Consider the following 19,654-nt stretch of genomic DNA (forward strand, 5'->3'; position numbering starts at 1 on the left):
AACCCTGCCTCCTTTCCCTCTAGCCTCTTGTAGCAGTGAGAGGAGACCCAGAAGCAACCAGACAAAGTGCCCTAGGAAAAGACCCTTAGTAATGCCATCTGTCACTGTCGGCTCTTCTTCAGGGGCAGGCAGAGGGGCTGATGCCACAGGTGGAAGCAGGGAGGGGTGTAAGGAGGAGGGCCAGGGCCTGGGAGAGCAGAGAATTCAGGCTGGGTGGGGAGGCAGTCTCTAGGGAGGGCACCCTCAGGCCAGGCTGGCCTGAGCTGTGGGTAGTAGACGACAGGGCAGGGAACCGGCCTCCCCTTCCGCAAGATGGCTGGTGCTGTCACGCCTGAGGGAGCCGAGCAGCTGGTTGCCGTGGTGACAGAGGAGAGTGCTGCATGCTAATGAGGCTGGCGGGGAGCCGGGCAGTGCAAGGGTCTGCGAGGCGAAGACACAGCTGCCCCCAGCAGTGGTGCGGGCCTGTGGGGACAGAAGCGGGGTTCACAGGGCACTCGGCTCTTGGGCCTGGAAGACCTGGATGAGGGGCTAGGGCCCCGGGTCTGGGTCCTGCATGGTAGGGGGTTTGGAAGAAGATGGTAGTTTTGGGGGAAACAGTTGGTGGGGGCATTCGGAGCAAGGAATGAGACTCGGTCCAAATACTTGGGTTCCCTCCAGTTTTGTGGATGAAATCTGTGTCTCCCCAAGAACTCTTCTTTCTGGAGGCAGCCCACAGCAGCTGTGCTCCCCTCCCCCAACTGGCCTCGGAACCAGAAGTGGGGAGAGACCCATGCCGCCTGAGTCTAGAAGGGGACAACAGGAACCATTTGCCCATCTTCCGCAGGGCCCCGGCCCTTGGCCCTCGGCCATGCCCTTCTGGCCTTTTTAAAAGCTGCCTTTCTTTCTGGAACCCAGGCATCCTGACCCTCAGCCTTGCCTCAGAGACAGCTGGGGTGCTTTCCCCTATCTTCTGTCCTGGTCCTGGCTTTCTGCCTCCAGGGCTCACATCTCATGATCACAGCCCCTGGGGTGGTTTCCAAGGGCGATGTGGTGCTGCAAGGCCATTCCTTCCCCACTCTCTTGGCCAGACCCCACGGGTGCAGGGGTAGGGAGGTGAGGGCGGAGGTTGGTGGGGCTGACTGGTTCCCTGGGGGAGCCCCCGGGTCTCAGCTCAGCTGTGGGGCCTGGTGCTGCTAGCCTCTCTGGAGGGCAGTTTTCCTTGACTGATGCCTTTCAGGGACTGGGGTACTGGTCAAGTGGGCCAGAGTCTCTCCCCCAAGGCCGAGGGGGCCCCCAAATCAGAGCTGACAAGGCTCTCTCAAGGGACCAAGGCGACTCCAAAAAAAATCCCAAGCAATCTTGCTCTCAGTCTTGGATATAGGGCTGGTGTTCCCCATTTCCAAAATTCAGGTTTTGGGGCAGCTCGGAGGGGACCTGGCTGGAGAAAGAGGTTCCGTAGAATAGGTTTTTGTTTTTTTCGTAAAATAGTTTTCAATGAGGTGTGTTGACCTCTCAGGGAGCTCCCTCCTGGGGGTCTTGGCTATCCTCTTTTGTCTTTGCTGTCCAAGGGTGCTGGCCTAGCCTCCCAGGCCTCCTCAAGGAATGTCCCAGACCCCCATTCTTTATTTTTTTGGCCATGCCCCAGGGCACCTGGGATTTTAGTTTCCCGGCTACCCAGGGCCCCCTGCAGCAGAAGTGTGGTGTTTTAGCCACTGGACCACCAGAGAAGTCCCAAGATGCCCTTCTTGATCCAGCACGCCCCTAGATTCTGCTTCCTCCTACCTGCTGCCGCTCTGTGTCCTCCTGAGCTCCAGTTTTCTCGCAGAACCCGGTGTGCAAGGTGCCTGCTACCCATTCCAAGGCTGTGGGGGTGCAGCTTGGGGGATGGGGCCTGGATAGAGGCTTTTCCACAGCCCCCTTTGGTGGGAGAGGCCGTCCAGGCCCAGGCTCTTCACGCCCCAGTCCTCCCGTCTCTGCCAGGCTTGTGGGATGGGGTGGAGGGTGGAGATCCCGCTTGCCAGCTCAGTCCCATGCTAACAGGACACTCTCTCTCTCTCCAGGTGGCTTTGATTTTTGTGTCGTGTTTTATTTTCTCCTTCATCCGAATCGTTTTTCTCGTTGACTGTTTTTTTTTCTCTCCGCCTCCCGGAAGAAAAAAAAAAAAGAAAAAAAGAAAAAGGAAAAAGCAGCCCTCCCAACCTCATGCTTCTCCTCCTTTTCCTTTTTTTTTTCCGGCAAGAAGAAAAAAAAAGAAACCAAACTCTCCTCTCCCCGTGCAGTAACTCCCTGCCCCCTCCTCCCTCTGATTCTGCCTGTACCCCCTCCCCCTCTCCGGTGCCCCCTCCTCTCTCTCTCTCTCTCCCCTTCTCCTGCCCTCCACCTTCTGTTTCGGCATCGGGGCCCCTCCCCTCAGCTCTGGGCTGGGGGCTTTCCCTCGATGTCTGTCACAAGTTAAAAGGGTTTTTAAATTGTGGCAGCAAAAGCTTTTTTCTCCCCTCTCTCTGGCTGATTTTGATGACTCGTGTTTTCTTTGTTTCTTTCCCCTTTTCTTTCTTTTTTTCTTCTTTTTTTTTCTCCTCTCTTTCTTTCTCTCCTCCCCCTTTCCAAGGTCCGGCTCACCTGACGTTAAACAGCGAAGGTATGGTTTGAAGTTCTGGTTTGGTTTGGATTGGATGGCCCCCAACCTGCGCCTGGATTTTTCTGGCCCTGCCCCCTCCCCACCCCCTTCTCCTTCTCCACCTGCCCCGCCTCCCTCCTGCCTTCCTACCTCCTTCCTCTGGCATATCTTACTTTACGGGGTGCTGGGGCAGGGGGCGGGGGGCTGGTCCTGGTGTGTGCTCTCCCCTCCCCGAACTCCCCCAATCACTCCATCCGCCCTCATCCCACCTTGGTTTCTGACATCAAGAGATGTTTGAGCTCCTGCCGTTGTCTCCAGTCGCCTTTTTTGCGTTTTCCTGATAGTGTCTCTTTTTTTTTTTCTTTCTCATGGTGGTGTTTTATTTCCTTCCACTCATTCTGATCATTCTTTTTCTTCTGTGAACCCAAATACAAAGAGAAAAGCATGGGCTGGAGGAAGAGGATTTTAGGCAGCCTCATTCCCCTCACCCTGCTGCTGTGGGATGCCCCCTTAACATAGCTACCCCCTGCCACCCCACCCTGGCCCATACACCCTTGCCGGTGACTTGAGGATGTCTCCTGACCCTGTTTGACAGATGAGGACATTTAAGCCCAGAGAGATGAAGTGACTTGCTAGTGATTACATAGCCTTTAATTGGTGGTACCGTTGGGACTGCTCAGCTATTTTTAGTCTCCCTTCGACCAAGTCTTTACCTCTTTCAAAGCCCTGGTGTTCAGCAAACCTGGAGACAGAGCCCAGGAGTCCTGACCATGATCCCCCAGCTTTGACCTTCCTGTCACTGACTCCTTCCCAGACCCTCAGGCCTTGCTCCCCTGCCCACGGTGGTCCTCTGTCAGGGCTCACCTTGCAGAGAGATGGGGTGAGGGTCTTAGCCTGTAGGCAGGAGAGGCCTACAGGATGCAGGCTGGGCTGTAGGAGAGACTGAGATCTGGAGTGGGATGGATTTAGGCCTGGGGTGGTAGAGATCTGGAATTCGTGCAGGGATGTGAAATTATGACGAGAAATGTGTGAAAGGAGGAAGTCCCGAGTGGGTAGCCAGGGCCTGGCTGATTGATTCACATCCTTCTTGCCTCTCAGTGCCTGGTTCTAGAGATGCCGGCTATGGCTTACCATTGTCATAGATGAAGGCCTAAAGGGTCCCTAAAGCCCCCCATCCCACCCTGAAAGGCCACAGCTCAGGTGTTATTCTAGCTTTAGTTCTGGGGGTTGGGGTTGGAGTCAGGGCCCAGACAGGGACTTTTAAACTCCATCCTTGAGTTCCCCTCAAGAACCATCTCCTAGGGGCTGGTGGTAGCTGTGGTGCCTGGGAGTCACTGGTCGGGGTGGGCAGAGAGCTCAAGGCAGCCTGGGGCCCAGATGTGGTGACATGTGCCTGCAGGGACTTTGGAGAGGAGGCCTGGGGTCAGGGGACTGGGCAGTGGGGAGCGAGATGTCCTCCCTGAGAAAGGCCTTCCTGATCCCACGGTGAGCTCGGCCTGGCAGGACCTGCTGGTGTGCACAGCCCTGCGGAGGGCACCATGCAAAGACCAGGAGCAAACAGAGCGTGGCCCTGCCCCTGGGAAACCCCTCAGTCTAACTGGCCAAGAAGTGGATGAAGGCAACCTTGAGAGCACACACTGTAGTAAATTAACAGGTGCAGAGGGAGAACCAGTCTTGCCTTGAGGATGAGCAGCGAACAGAAGAGGGGTTTGGTGTGGGAACGGAGGCAGTTTTGGAAGAGGGGGTGCTGTGTCAAGCTATTGCACGAGTGGAAGAGCAGGAACCTGGCCCAGCGGGTCAGGGTTGAGCATGGCCGTGGACGTTCAGGGCCCCCAGGACCAGAGGTCTGTCCCATAGGCAGGCTGTCGGGCAGAAGGCCTCTGCTCCTCCATCCCAATCTCCCCAGCCCTGGGCAAGGGGTGGAATCAGTGGCTGTGAGTCTGATGGGGTTCGTGGGGCTGGTGTTCTTGGTTTGTCAACCAGCTCCTTCCCCGGAGGCCCTGAAGCAAATGAGTATCCAGAACACACCCCGACCCCACTTTACCTCCAGGCAGGCGCTCTGCCCTGGAAAGGGCCCTCTATCACCTCAAGGCTGGGGTGGGACTGCCTGGCTAGCCCCCTGTGCCTGACTCCCCAATTCTGCTTCTCCAGTAGGGTCCTTACTGTTCTCCGAGGGGGGGGCCGGGAGAGGAGGAGCCGGCGATGTGCACCAGCCGTCAAAAGGTCAGTGACCCCACGGTCCCCAGAGAGCCCAGCCCTTACCACCCCCGCAGGCCATCTTCACTTCCTGGAGGGCAGCAGAGTCAACAGAGGCCTCGCGCCTTCTACCGGCTCTGAGGTCTACCCCGCACCCGTAGTACCTGCCCTGGTGTGAAGGGCCACAGAACTCTGTCTCTTTCCCAAAGCCCCGTTGTCCTGATGACCTATTTCTAGAACACAGATGTCTTCTTGTGGCAGTTGTTTAGGCCAAAGAACAGGGATGCCTTGAGAGTACCTGTTTCCCTGGGAGAGTGGCTGGGCAGTAGGTTCAACACCCCATTTAACTGTTATATTCTGATGGCACGCTCGGTGTCAGCCCAGGGGGATTCTGGTGAAGACATTGGCATTTTTAATATGTATGTAACACAGGCGTCACTTCAGTGAGCCTTCACGCCCCCCTGGTGGAAGGGCTTGTGGCCCTTGGTTTACAGATGAGGAGACTGACCTCACCAATGCCCCTGAGGCCAGCCTGCGGCCCTTTATCCTGTCTCAGGGCTGTAGGTTTCAAGCTCCCTGTTTTTCCTGCACTAAGGCTATCTCTTAAGAGAATCTCTTCCTAAGAAGTTTGCAGGGCAGGGAAGCAACCCCTCAAGGAGCTCCAGTGGGTGCCAAGCCCTAGGGCTATCAAGTCCTGTTCTTTAGGACGTGCTGTTCTGTTGGCCTGGATTTCTGCCATCTCTGCCCTCTTCCCCAGCCATTTGGTATCTCTTTCAGCTGACTCTTGAAAAAGCAGCTAGGCCACCCGCACTGGAAGTCTCCCCCAACCTCCCTCGGCAAACCCCAGACTGCGCGGCGTTCCCTTTGTCTGCACATTCATTCTATCACTTGCCACACGGCATCGTAACTGTCACTTTACCTGGTTGCCTCCCCTTCTCAACCGAGCTCCTGAGGACAGTGATTGGGTATTTTCATTCATATACCCCTGGTGTTTTCCACAGCTCCTGGCACATATGTAGGCGTGTGCTCAGCAAATTTATTTTAAATGGGTGAATGGGCTCTGTTCTCAAGGGGCTCATTGACGTTCTAACAAATAACTACAATACAGTGTTGGTACATGCAAAGTATAGGCAAAGTGCAGACTTTTGTGCAGAGGAGTTAATTTATTCATTGATGGAGAGAGAGAGGCAGCGCATACGCACACATAACGTTACATCAGAGTAACACGAGTAGTTTTTTTGTGGAATGGTTTACAGTTTAGGAAGCCTCACCCCATCCAGTCTCTTTCTAGATGCCCACAGCAACCTGGGAGGTAGACAGACGATCAGCTTCTTTGTCCTGAGGAGGAAGCTGGGCCTTAGAGATGCTGCCTCTTGGCCAAGGTCACAAAGCTGGTGCAAGAGCCAGCATTAGTGCCCAGGTCTTCTTTTTCACATCATACTTCCTCTCAAGGGAGCAGTACAAGATGTTACTAGGCAGTAAGTGCCAAATGAGCAGAACAGACAGCTGTAGTGATTGAGAGCAGGGAGGGGCTAAGGGGGCTGGAGACCTTCCCAGAGGAGGGCTTTGAGCAGGGCCTGAAAAGGAGGCTGCTGCTCTGCCCCTCATGGCTTTTAGAGGTCCAGGACCATAACAACTGGTCTCCAGCTACATCCAGCTTGACTGGGGACACTGGTGGGGCTCCATTTCCCTGACCCTGGGAGACAAACGAGTGTCAGCAGTGACCCCTTGCCTGTGCCAGGGACGGTTAGGAGCCGTAATGTTGAAGTGATGCTGGGAATTGTAGTTCCGGGGCATCCACACGGCGGGATGGGAGCGAGCAACCCCTGCTGTTTCAGGTCCCGCTCCTTTCAGATCTGCTTCATGCTCTTGGGAGTTCAGTGGGCCTGGCGACCCCCACATCCTTACCTGACAGACCGCGTCCCCATCCCCACCAATCCCAAGAGGTCCTGCTGCTTCCTCCCCACCCCAGGGCGGTCTCTGTCTGTCCTTCCCACCGTTCTTGGGTTTTCTGGTTCACATTTACTCATCTCTTCTACGTTGCTCTCCTCCAATTCTTCCAGGTTCCCTCTGGCTGCTCCAAACCTCTTCCCATCCCTGGCCTGCTGGGTCTCTGGCGGTGGCAGGCAATGGAGGACAGGTTTACTCTGGCTCCTCTCCCAGGAGACCGGAGCGGAGCCCGGAAGAGTCGAGGAATGGCCTTGTTTCTCCACTTTGCCTTGGCAGCCGGGGTCCGGCTCTAGGCCCGCCTCTCTCCTTTTCACCAGGCTCTTTTGTTCTGTTCCAATCACTTTTGCACGTGGTTGCCTTATTCTTTCCTTTCTTTCTGTTTGACTCTCCTTTTAATATTTTCTTTGACTGCAGTGAAGGTGAGGGAGTGGGAGGGGAGGCTGGGCTTTCGGGAGAGACTAGGACGTGGAGCACACTCAAGGTCAAACACGTTCCCTTTTCTGGTCCTTGAGCCCCCTGGCTCTGCCAGTGCCTGGGCAGCAGGCCTGGTTGCTATGGAAACAGCAAGGCCTTGGCTTCCTTTCCCTAGAGGTCTCTGTCCCCCTTTCCTTGCTGGCCCTCTTCCATCACCCTTACCTGTCCCCTCCTGGTTAGTGCTTCTCTTTATCCAGATTGCTTCCCCATCACCTCTTGCTCACTTCCAACTCTGCACTGTCTCCAAACCCTTTCTGTCCCCCATGGTCCATCTTTCTCCTTCTCTGCGTGGCCTGCCTCCACATCACCATTCTTCCCTACTTTTCCCTCCTTGTGTCTCCTTGACTCCTCCTCTTTGTTTTCTGGCCCTCTCTGCTGGAGCCCTCAGGTGGGCAGGGTGGGGCTTCCAGCTGTCCCGATGTGGCCCTTGCCCCACCAGCCTTGCTGCCCCACAGCCTCAGGAAACCGGGCCTCGCCAGCTGCAGCAAGTGCTGTGCCAGGCTCTGGGGCAGCAGCTGGTGCCTTGGCATCCGGAGGCAGTGAGGACTGAGTCTGCAGGCATCCTGCCCGGAGGGAGAGCAGGGCTGTTGTGCAGGGGAGGGACATCTGCAGGAGGTGCACCCGGAGAGCCCTGGCTTCCACACGCCATGCTGATGATGAGGCCTGGCATACTGTGGGCAGGTGCCTTCTGAGGGCCAAATGCCCTGCTTCTTCCTGGGCCTGGGGGCCCGTACTGAGAAACTCCACCCTCCATGAAGACCCTCAGCCGGCTGTCTTGTTCACTCCCACCCTCACTTGCGAGATGGGTGGGCCCCGCTGGGAGGAGAAATGAGTCGCTGTCAGAGGTCCAGGTCCCCTGTGCTCCCTTGACTCCATGGCCCGTTTTCTTCCCTCTATGGATGTGGGCTCTGGCTTCTGAAGGTATAGGGTTGGGATCCCACCTTCCCGCCACTAAGCTGTTGTCATCCATTTGTAGAAAGCTAAATGCCCCTAGAAGTGAAGTGAAGTGAAGTGAATTCCCTCAGCCGTGTCCGACTCTTTGCAACCCCATGGACTGTAACCTACCAGGCTCCTCCGTCCATGGAATTTTCCAGGCAAGAGTCCTGGAGTGGGTTGCCATTTCCTTCTCCAAAATGCCCCTAAGGCCCTTCCAGTTGTTTTCACTTCTATTTAAAGAGTGCCAGTGAAAGGAGTCCTGTTCTGGGTGTGTACACACACACACACACAAGAGCCAGGCCTGCACATGTATCTTGCCTCTGGTCATCTCCTGGCACACAGGGGTCCTACACCTGCCCTCTGGCCACCCTCGGAGGCTCTCAATCTAGGACTTGTCAGCACTGTCCTCTCAGGTTGGACTAGGAAGTTGGCGGGGATGGTGACAGCCATCACGGTGGCCTCCTGTGTAAGCCCCGCCCCCTGATCTCTGGCACATCTGTCACCCACACCACCCTCCCATGTGTCTTCCCCCTGCCCCCCAACCCTGTTCTCTCCATTTGCTCAGTGCTGTGAAACAGGCCTACTAGTCCCATCCCAGGTGGTCATGCTTGAGACTGTTCCCAGGCAGTGAGAATGGCCCTCACTGGAAAAGAGGCAGGAGGGGGAGGTGGGCTGCACTCAGGAGACCCTTGGTGCCCCGCCATCAGGGGACACTCTAGGAAGACTTCAGGTGCAGCCTCTTGTTTCTCTTCTGCATCTTTCTGTTAAGGGGAGTGGCTGGGGGAGGGCTGGTGGGGGAGGAGACGGTGAGACTGCCTGCTTCTGTCTGCTTCGCCTGGCCCTGTGGCAGCTTAATTGTCAGCTGTCAGTGTGAGAGTCACTTAGCAGCCTCTTGCCTTGGAGATAGGTGTGGAGGAAGCTGCTTCTGACAGCAAAGACGGCGGGGTCCGGAGAGGAGGGCGCCAGCGGGGGGAGGGGAGAGAGCCTACAGCTTGCAATTGGGATTGAGAGGCTCCGGGTGCCCCGGACCTACGCCCAGTGGCTGGAGGGGAAGAGGGAGGTCTGGAGTGCCCACGCCGCTCAGCCCTCTTCCGTTTCCCCACGGCGGCGTCCAGGCAAGGAAGAGTTTGTGGCGACCTTCAAAGGCAATGAGTTCTTCTGCTACGACCTGTCACACAACCCGATCCAGAGCAGCACGGATGAGATTACGCTGGCCTTCCGCACCCTGCAGCGCAACGGGCTGATGCTGCATACGGGCAAGTCAGCTGACTACGTCAACCTGTCCCTCAAATCCGGGGCCGTCTGGCTCGTCATCAACCTGGGCTCGGGAGCCTTTGAGGCCCTGGTGGAACCTGTCAACGGCAAGTTCAACGACAACGCCTGGCACGATGTCCGGGTCACTCGAAACCTGCGCCAGGTAGGGGGAGCAGGAAGAAGGCTAAGGGCCAGCGGTGTCTGGGGCAGAATGGGAGTGGGGTGCGAGGCCAGGTGGCAGGGTGTGGTTCTGAAGAATGTTTAGGCTTTGGGTGGGCTGGCAGGGGCCAGGAGTGTGGCCACAGTGGGCAGGCTACAAGGACCAGGATCCACGCTAGGGAGGAGGCTGCAGAGCTGTCCAGGGCCAGAGCCTGGGGAAGAGGAAGGGCTGGGCTTGGATTGATGCTGGTGACTTGGTGCTGGGGTTTCAAGGGCTGGGGCTGAAAAATCAGGCGAACTGGCAGTAGGGCGATTTAGGACATGGAGGGGTGAGACAGAACCTGAATGATTGGCTCTGGGGGTGCTCTGGGATGGGGAGACTCTGTCCAGACCCTGGAGGGGCAGGTGTCCAGTTAAGGCAGAAAGTGTAGGACACATGGGGTGGGGTGTGGCCTGCCCTTAGGCGGGGCCTTTGAGGCTGGGCTCAGAGCAGGGTCAGGGTAGCAGGTGTGAGCAGGGAACCAGCTGGAGAGGTGCTTGGTCCTGCCTCTCCTCTGGCAGCACCCCAATTCTCTCCTGTCCTGTCCTGTTCCTCCAAAGGGGTGCAGGCTCTCCCAGGGGTTCTTGACTGTCTTGCCGTGGTTTCCAGGCCCGCCCTTACAGGAGCTCAGGAGACTCTTGGGGCGGCCCCTGCAGTTAGGACAGGGCTCTTCTCAGCGTCCCCAGATGCCCCCCACCCTGGAGGAGTGCTGATGCTTCTGGGCATCGACTCTATCCTCAGTAGCTGTTGCCTCTCACAAGGTACAGGGAGGCTGCGGCAGGTGAAGCACTCTCTCTGGCCAGGCTGCTGCTCGACAGCAGCCCCCACAGCTTGTTTCCAGCCCTGAGAAGTTCCTACCTCAAGCGCGGTCCAAACCAGAGCCTTTTTTGAAAGCAGATGAGGCCGCTGTGCATCCTTGATGGCTCCAGTCCCCGCCTCTGTACTCCTTGCCCTGCTCACTTGGTGCCTGGGGCCTGGGTGCCAGGCTCCTGCTGATCCATTTCTCTGCGTCCACTGCTTTCTCTCATGACTGGTGGCAGGGATGTTTTCCCAGCTTCACTCCAGCAGGCTGAGTGCAGCCAGGACCGTGGAACCCCTGAGCCCAGGGAGGCACCGTCTGGGCTGGTTTGGAGCTCTTCTCTCACTCGGTACCTTCTCTGTGTTTCCTGGTTTTGGCTGAACTTCTTGGTGAATGAACTTCTGTTTTCTCTCCTCTTCACCATTATTGGCAACTTCCTTCTCCTCTCCTTCCTCCCACTGAAGATTCCTGGGGGGGCAGGGGCCGTCAGACCTCACACTGTTCTTACCTGTTCCTCTTCAACCCCCTGAGTCATGATCTAATGGGGCATCCCCCTCAACGGTGACTTCCTCTTGCTGTCGGGACACCGCGACTAATCCACCTGCTCTTTCCAAGCCGCTGCTCCCTGCTGTGGTCGGGCTCCCACCTAGGCACCTGTTCTCAGTGGTCTCCAAGCTCTGAAGAGCGGCATCATCCCCTGACCCGGCTGGAGGGCTGTCCTGTGGTGCCACCCTGTTTACTGCAGGGCTGGACAGAGTTGCCTTCTTGCTGCTGTTCCCTCCCCAGGACAAGTGCTGTCACCTGGTGCTGCCTTTGGCAACACACTGCAAGCCCAGAGCCCTTATCCATGTGTCCTCTGGCCAATACATTGTCCATCTATACAGGATGTATGCTCAGTCGTGCAGTCATGTCTGACTCTTTTGTGGCCCCAATGGACTGCAGCCCACCCGACTCTTCTATCCATGGGATTTTCCAGGCAAGAATACTGGAGTGGGTTGCCATTTCCTTCTCCAGGAGATCTTCCTGACCCAGGAATTGAACCCCAGTCTCCCGTGTCTCCTGCACTGGCAGGCAGATTCTTTAGCACTGCACCACCTGGGAAGTCCTATAGAGGGTACTGAGGGGAAAAGATATGGTCGCACCCTCCCAGCCCTTTGGCTCTTGAGGAGACAGGATGAGTCTGCTAAAAGTTATCAGAGCAAATCCACACAAGGGCTAGCTAAGTGGCAAGAATCTTAAATGTTCTAGGAACTCGAGAGAGACAGACAAGTGGGAGAGGTTGTGACGAGGGAAGGTGGGAAAGCCACCTAGAAGTGGTGAGGCCTGGCCTCTGCAGCACCAGGATGGACAGTGACACAGTAGCCTCCTCTGGTGCTCCCAGAGTTCTGGGTCTGAGCTGGTGACGGATGCAGACCACTTCTCCTGGCTGGCTCTACCAGATGGCTCAGAGCAGAGTCAGGTCATATTGACCCAAACACAAGCCTTTGGGGCTCAGGGGGTATCTGCTTCAAGACTTTGATTGAGAGGTCTTTTTAGAAAGGGTTTCTGGAGAGATGTATTTGACTCAAGTTCACATCCTTAAGTGTGAGCTGCAGCCCTTTTTGGGTCATTGTGACCATCAGGGGGATGGCTGTGCTCTGGATTCATTGCCAAGTCCATCCTCCCCAGGCCTTTTGAGTGCGTGGTTCTCAACTGAGGGAGGGGGTGTCCCCAGGAGGTTCTGGAAATGTATGGAAGCATTTTGGGTGTCATAGCTTGGGGAGGGTACTACTGGCATTTACTGGGTAGAGGCCAATATCTGCTAAACATCTCCCAATGCACAGGACAACCCCACTGCAAAGAATGATCTGGCCCCAAGTGTTGGTAGTGCTGAGGAGAAGAAACGGTGCAGAGACAAGGGCCTCATGGCATTCTGGGATTGGAAAGATCCTTTTGTGATTTGAGGGGTAACATAGGGTCAGGAGTGGCTAGGAGCAAAGACAGGGGTAATGTGAGAAATGACATCTGCCCCAGCCTCTGGGAGGGCACTGGGGTTCATGTAGTTTTCCCCAAGTGATTAGAACGACGGGGGACTGCCACCTGGGGAGAGTCTAGCCCAGAATTTACACAGAGGGGGTCTCTCTTCCTCCTCTTGGTTCATCAGCTTTGGGTGTTGGTTAAGAGGCCAGCTCCTAAGACTGGAAGGAGGCAGAATTTCTCCCCACCTCCTCTGAACCATATAGTGACCCCTGGAATCATCCAGAACCTCTTGGAACAATGCAGTCAAGGCCAGAGGGAGCCTGGCTGAGACCACACCCTGCTTTTGCTCTGCTTTTCCCCTGAGTCCAGGCTTGAGGACTCTATGCCCAGTGGTGTCTCCCGGGTGATCTTGGCAAGAGTGATTCCATCTGAGGATTCCCTGAGGCCTCTTTTTTTTGGTTATGCTGGGTCTTTGCCAGCTTCTCTAGCTGTGTGGAGCAAGTTCTAGAGCACGTGGTGCTTGGGCTTAGCTTCAGCATGTGGGATCTAGTTCCCCGACCAAGGGTCAAACCTGGGCCCCTTGCATTGGGAGCGTGGCCTATTATCCACTGGACCAGGGAAGTCCCTGAAGCCTATTTTCAATCTTGGGCACTATCTCCTCCCACACTGGTGTGCCTCCCCCACCACACATGCCAAGTACCAGTCCATTTCATCTCTGACCAGCTAACCAGCACCAGCTCTGGAGACAAGCTGGTCCTTGACGTATCACGTGCAGCTTCCTCCCACCCTGCTCCTATGAGGCTGCGCCTCATATGGAGGCCCCCTGGACCCCAAGGAGGGAGTCCTCAAGGATGGGTTCTGGCAGCACTTGGGACTTCCTCCCCCACCTTATGGCTCAGCCTCCGGGTCTCTTAGCCTGTCACACACCCTGCCTCAGGGCCTAACTGTGCTGCTGGGCACACCCTGTCTACACCGGCTTCCTGAGCTGCCTGCTTCATTTCCATAGTTCTCCCTGAGGACATCACCATTCACCCTCCTTTCCACCGGGTGAAACTCTAGAGCTGGGGTTTGGGACTGACTGGGTTCAAGTCACTGAGTGACTTGAGGCAAATTATGTAACCAGTGTGAGGTGAGAGGGGCCTTTGAGGAGTGTCTGAGGTGATGCCCTGGGCTTGGTACCATGTGAGCATTGTGGGCTCGCTGCCGTCTTTACCGTTAGCTGTGGGGTTTTCCAGTCCGTCTTACCACCTTTGTAAGGCTTTTCTTGAGCCACCCCCACCGCCCTCCCCACCCCTGCCCAGTCAGTCTCCCTTTTTGCTGTGTTCTGGCCCTGTCGCCACACTCTGTCTGTGTGGTTAATTTGTGTCCGTCTCTTTCCTCCGTTCTAGGTGGTGAGCTCCTTGAGTGCTTTGTTTGTCTGCGTTGTGTCTTGGTTGCGGCGCACGGACTCTAGCTGTGGCGTGTGGTCCCAGTAGTTGCCGCGCGGGCTGAGTTGCTCCTGGGAATGTGGGATCCCAGTTCCCCGACCAGTGAACCAACCTGTGTCCCCTGTACTGGAAGGCAGATTCTTAACCACTGGACCACCAGGGAACCAGGGAAGTTCCCCTTGAGGGCTTAATACCAGAAACTGAGTGTTTTTATTTGTTTTTCTAGTGGTTTTGCTGGTTCCTTTGGGTTCTTCCTTGAAGTTAGTTGGTGAGGTTTTGGACAGATTAGCAGAACTAATTATTTCATATGAGCCCGGAACTACTATTGTCCTCTGGGAAAAACTCCTTCATTTACACTCCCGCCCTCTCTTTGGAGTTTCATCAGGACCTGTCCCTTTCTTCGAGCACTGCTCCGATCACATCCTCACTTCTCTTGTTCATGGGCCTCCAAGTTCAAGGGTCTCGTTTCTTTTTTGTATCTCACCTAACTTTTCTAACAATCCTGTGAAGTGGGAGATACTTCCATTCATCAACGAGGAGAAAGCAAGTTGAAGAACTGGCCCAGGCTCTCCTGTGGGAGTGAGAGGGCGAGGGTCTGTCTGGCTCCATTCCTCTGCCGCCCGGGCGGGCCTGGCTCTCGTCCTCGGTGTGCACTGCTAAAGGGCCTGTCATTTGCCTTGTGGTCCTGCCATTCTCGGGTGTTCCCATGTCTTGAACCATCTAAATGTTCTGCTGTCTCTTGAAAAAGGGGCCCATTTTATCCGAGCCCTCTTTCCTTTGTCCTGAGTTTTTCTTGCTCCATAGAGATTGCCTTCATCCAGATTGTTGTGATTTGTGTGTATAAACCCCTTCTTGGCTTTCTTGAGGGGCTGGAGCCATGTCGAGACTTTAAGGTAGAGATGGGGCAAGGTTTTGTCCAAAGGCCCTTGGTCGTGGTAAGTTACACTTGATGTAGTCACTGACCTCTTCCCTCTGTGATGTCCTCCTCCCTCATCACGCATGGCCCTCCATGTGCTCCTGTCCTCCAGGGTCCCTCCAGCTGCTTCTGTGGCTGGGGCAAAGCCTTCCTTGCCCAGTTGTTAGTCTGAAGCCCCAGCTCTCCAGATCCCAGCATTTGGAAAGGTGTGGGCTGCTGAATCATGGGTTCAAGCTGGGTTCCGGTGGAGCCTCCACTCTAGTGTCTGGCCACAGTTGCCTGCTCGGGCATGACCACCAAATTCTGGATCTGCACTCTCTAGATCTAGAGGAGTCCTGTCTCATCCACTGCAATGTCGCTGTTTATCAGAGGAAGCCTGGATCTCTTGACACATCAGTGGGAGGCCCAGGCTTTGAATGCACAGCTCTTCCCTCTCAGGCTTGTTTCTTAATTCACTCTTCTATTTGTTAAAAATGAAGTTGTCCATGAAAGTTGAAACTGGGTTTTTCCTTATTTTAGTTTCTACAGCCAGTTCTAACTTCAAAAGAGTGGTAGTTGGACTTTTACCTGCAATGCCTGTTTTTCCCTGTCTTGTTTGACTGGTGCAGTGTTATCAGCGAACTTGTACCTGTTTTGGTGCCATGGGTTTAGCTGTCATGAAGCTAGTGTTTCCTTGCCCTGAGTAGCTGGCCTCTTCATTTCCTAACAGTCCTACTGGCTGATAGGACCAGTCTTTGTACCACGTGTTATCCCAGCGTCCAGTCTCTGCACGTGCAATTAGATTCTTGTCTTCCTGTTAGGTAAACTGCTTCTGCATCACTAATAAATTAACATTGGTCATTCAGCACTCCTAGCTGCTAAATATCGAATTCTGTTATTTTTAATTATACAAGGCCCTTATTAATTGTCTTACTGAATTAGTCCTGTGCCCACTGGTTATAACAGCTCTCTAATGGGTCTGTCCCCAGAAGACCTTTCCTTCTCACAGTCACACTCTTGGGCTTGCAGTTTAGTATTTGATGCACATCAAGCAGTAGTGTCCCAACATCTCTGTCACACAGGGTGAAGCTGCCTCAGCCCCGTTGACATCTCCTCCTCAAAGGGAAATTTTGAAGGTGATTCTTGCTGCCGTCTTTGACCATGAGAAGAGGAAATGAACATAGAGCTGCATGGGGGTGGGGCTTCTGGAGTCTGGGGTAAAAGAAACTGGCTTCTAGTTTAGAGAGGAGTGAGGGATTTTAGAGGGAGGCGGGTCTTTGTGTTCCTTCTCGTGTTGTGGTATATGGGGGGGAGTGGATTTCTGGTGCTGGCTGTGGGGAGTGGAAGCTTGGGGGTCTGTGGGTGTGGGGAAGGAGAGTGGGCTGCTGGGAAAGTCTGACTGATTGCACAGACTTGCACGAGTGATGGTGGAGCGGGGTGGGGAGTACTTCATTCTGGGAGAAACAGCTGCCCAAAGGGGCAGAAGAAATAGGGTGGGATGATTGAAGAACCAAGGGAAATTTGGGGGCAGTGTGGGCTCTGAAAAGTCAAATTAGGATTAATTTAGGGGCTCTGGGTGGGAGAGTGGGTGAGGGGAGGAGGGTTTGGGATGAGGTATGATGTGAGAGTGAGCCCTCTACCAGCCCATGGAGGGCAAAGTTTCCTTTTCCCTGTTCTGCTGGTGACTTGCTCTCTCTTCCTTTCTGAAGGAAGAGAAACAGGAAAAAATATAAAGAGCTGCTCTTCCCCATACCATGACTCACTGGGTCTATTTGCTATCTTCCATCCTCAGGAAAAGCAGACACCTACATTCCCTCCTATACTCCTTGGGAACCCCTTCCCTTTTGCTCCAAGTGAAATTGCCTCTCATTCAAGCCAGTCCTGGGATTCTCTGGGGGCCTTGACCATTCTCCCAGTCTGACAGCCAACTGGCCCATCACCAACCAGTTAACCCATTAACTCAACATGGTCACAGGCCAGCCAGTTGGCCAGCACCAACTTGCTCTTTAGCCAGTTCTCTGGAAAGCCATCTGGTCGACCAGTTAGCCAACAACCCCCTGCGTTCATTACCTGAGTCAATAGCCCATGCCTTTCTCACACCCCTATTCCCCTTCCTGCCTTCCCCTCAACTCCCTAACATTTCAGCCCATAGGACTTACTAATACTGCATAATTGGGTCTGCTTCTTAACCCCCTGCCTTCCCTCTCTCACCCTCTGTTGGAAAACCCCGTTGCCAACTCTGTGTGTGTTACTAACACGCTTATAACCCTGGGGGGACCAAGGGATGGGCAGGGACAGGTGGGCAAGGTATGAGTGAAAAACCGAACTAACCTTTCTGTCTCATCTGCGGAATGTCGCCATCTTTAAGTCTTTGCTTTCCTGGTCTAGTTCTTTTGTTGTTTCCTTCTCTACTAACCAAGGTCTTTAACTGTTCACCTTCTCTGCAGCCGGCTCTTCCCGGAGGGGATGAGGGGGGAGGGGACTCCAGGGGTGGGGTGGGCGGGGATTGGGAGAAGAGATTTAATTTCTGTGTGTGTTTTATTTCTCCCTCCCATTATAATTTAATTTTCTTTAAACAAAACACTTCAGCTGAACTTAAGGTGGGAGGGTCTGAACAGACAACCAAATATATATGGATATATATTTTTCCTCCTTCCTTGAGTTTCACAGTTGGTCATTTTCTTTTTCTTTTCTTTCGTTCTGTTCTTTTGTTGTTGTCTTTGTTGTTCTTGTTTTTTTTTTTGACCCCCCACCCCTCCCCCATATCTCCGGTGAAGCACGCAGGCATTGGACACGCTATGGTAAACAAACTGCATTATCTGGTAGATATCACTCTAATTGTCTTACCGTTTGGTTTGCCGTGGGTTTTTTAACTGTTCGATTCTCCCTCTTTTGTTTCCTTTCCCCATTTGGTTTTGGTTGTTTTGCTTCCAGTTGTTTTCTGCGTCCTGGACAATCTCTAGATTTTGCTTCTTTCTCTTTGAGTTTTCTTCTTTCCCTTTTCTTGCCTTTTTTGGTCCAAATGCAAATCCAAAAGACAAATGGAAATCAAGGAATTTGGCCTGTCCCAGCCCTAGCCTCCTCCCCTAATTTCTGAGTTCAGATTCCTGGCCAGAGAGACCTGGGGCAGACCCCATGTTCATCGGCTCTGGTTAGACCAGCCCCGATGCCAGGCTGCTTGTTTCTCTTGCTTTCTTTTGTTCCTTTTCTCCCCTGCCCCACCCCTGTTTCTTTTCTCTGATTTAGTTTCTTTCTTGGTCTCCTGAAAATCCATGGAAAACACCATCTCATGACATGCTACGCTCTGCTCACTGTCAGCTCCTGGACAGACCCCTCGAGCTGGTTGCGGGGGCTGGGGGTGAGGCCTCTGGGAGCCATGGCTTCACAGGTCACAGGTGGGGAGGGGGCCTTGGGGGATGCAGAGCTCCTTTACATCACCATTCCCGCCAATTTAGGGGCTGCCCCAGGCTGGTTGCTTGAGAAGGGACAGCATCTCCTGCCTCACTTCCCAGCCTCGAGGGGTTTTGGTTCTGGCTCCCCCATATCTTGCATGGCATGAATGGTCTTTTCCCCCCACCAGGGACAGCGTCCAGTTTCCCCACCGCTCTGCTGCTCTGACTAACACTGTGTCTCACACTGTCTTTCTTCCTCCCATCTCCTGTCCCCTCTCTGCCCCACCGCTGCCTGTCCTGCATGGCCTCTGACCGGGGTTGGTTCCCTTCCCTGTTGAGGGGTGAGAGGAGGAGGCCCAGCGGGGTGAAATCGGGGTACTTGTTGCTGAGCTCCACTGTTTGGGTTGGGCTCAGGCCTGGTGAGCGTCGGTGTGGGTGTCTGTGTAAACGCAGCTGGTGTGTGTTGGTGTGTGGGTGTGACTGTGTGTAAATGTTGGTGTGACATTTAGGGGGTGTTGGTGGGAGACCGTACTGTGTGTTTGAGACTCTGCTGGTGAGTCTACAAGTGTAAACGCTGGTATGAGCTGGATGCTGCGTGACTGTGTTTTTGAGCCTGTGAGGGCTCCTAGGAGGCGGGTTGTGGGGCTGGGATGGGTGGGAGCAGGGAAGGAGCTGAGGCTGGCCCTTTGCTCCTCGCCTCACCCATGAGTGTGTGCCTGCAGGCCCTGCTGTGTGCCTTCCCCTGGGATTCCCCCCTGCCCGCCTGGTCCTGGCTCTGCGGCAGCAGGCGGTTAGTCATCGTCTATTAATAATGCAGAGTGATTGAACGCCAGGCTAGGGACCCTGCAGATGGACGTGTCTGCTCCCACGGGGCCCACGCTGCTTGGGGCAGCTGCCTGGCCTGCCCAGCCTCCCAGGTCCACGGAGCTGCCTGGCTGGAGAGGAGGCAGCTTGGGAGCTGGGGCTCCCTGTCTGAGAGGTTCCTCATCTTCCCCAGGAGGATGGAGCCCTGAGAACATGTCTGGCCTGTCCTGATACTCTGGCAGCTCTGTGCTTCCCTGCACCCACAGACCTGTGGTGGTCCTGTCCTTTGTCCTGTCCCTGAGATAGTGCCCAGGCCATGGCCATACCAGCCCTCCCCAATCCGAGGCCTCATTTGGCCATTCTGTCATCCTGGTGTTCAGATGGAGTTGTGTGGTGGTCCCAGGACTGCTCTTCCACAGGCCCTTTTCTTCAGCTGCTGCTTCTAGAAGTTTGCCATTGCTTACCTCTCAGACCAGGCCACTGAGTACGTGTCAGGAACTGGGTGTTTGAAATTCTTTCTTTATTATTAATTAATTTTTTGGCTGCACTATGTGCAGCATTCAAGATCTTACTTAGTTCCCTGACCAGAAATCAAACCTGTGCCCCCTGTAGTGGAAGCGTGGAGTCTCAACCACTAGACCACCAGTGAAGTCCCTGGAACTCTTTCTTTACAGAGCTTCACTGGACAGCCAACCTGTGACTTTGAGGACAGAAGGGAGGCAAGATAAAGGCAACCCCTAGGGTATACTATCTGAGAATTAGGGCCCAGAAGA

The 19,654-nt window shown here is 54.7% G+C and overlaps 1 protein-coding gene across 1 annotated transcript in view; it reads left to right on the forward strand.

The window, feature by feature from the left end:
- The window catches only part of NRXN2 (neurexin 2), a 103,791-nt gene that overhangs the window by 18,896 nt on the left and 65,241 nt on the right, over window positions 1-19,654 (forward strand). Inside the window, exons 4-5 of the mRNA XM_088832122.1 lie at window positions 4,748-4,819; window positions 9,268-9,569. Of these exons, the coding sequence (XP_088688248.1) occupies window positions 4,748-4,819; window positions 9,268-9,569 (374 nt within the window). The remainder of the gene's footprint in view (window positions 1-4,747; window positions 4,820-9,267; window positions 9,570-19,654) is intronic.

This window comes from Moschus berezovskii, chromosome 25, assembly GCF_049115385.1.
Source record: "Moschus berezovskii isolate FMDL1 chromosome 25, NW_MosBer_1.0, whole genome shotgun sequence".
Lineage (NCBI taxonomy): Eukaryota > Metazoa > Chordata > Mammalia > Artiodactyla > Moschidae > Moschus > Moschus berezovskii.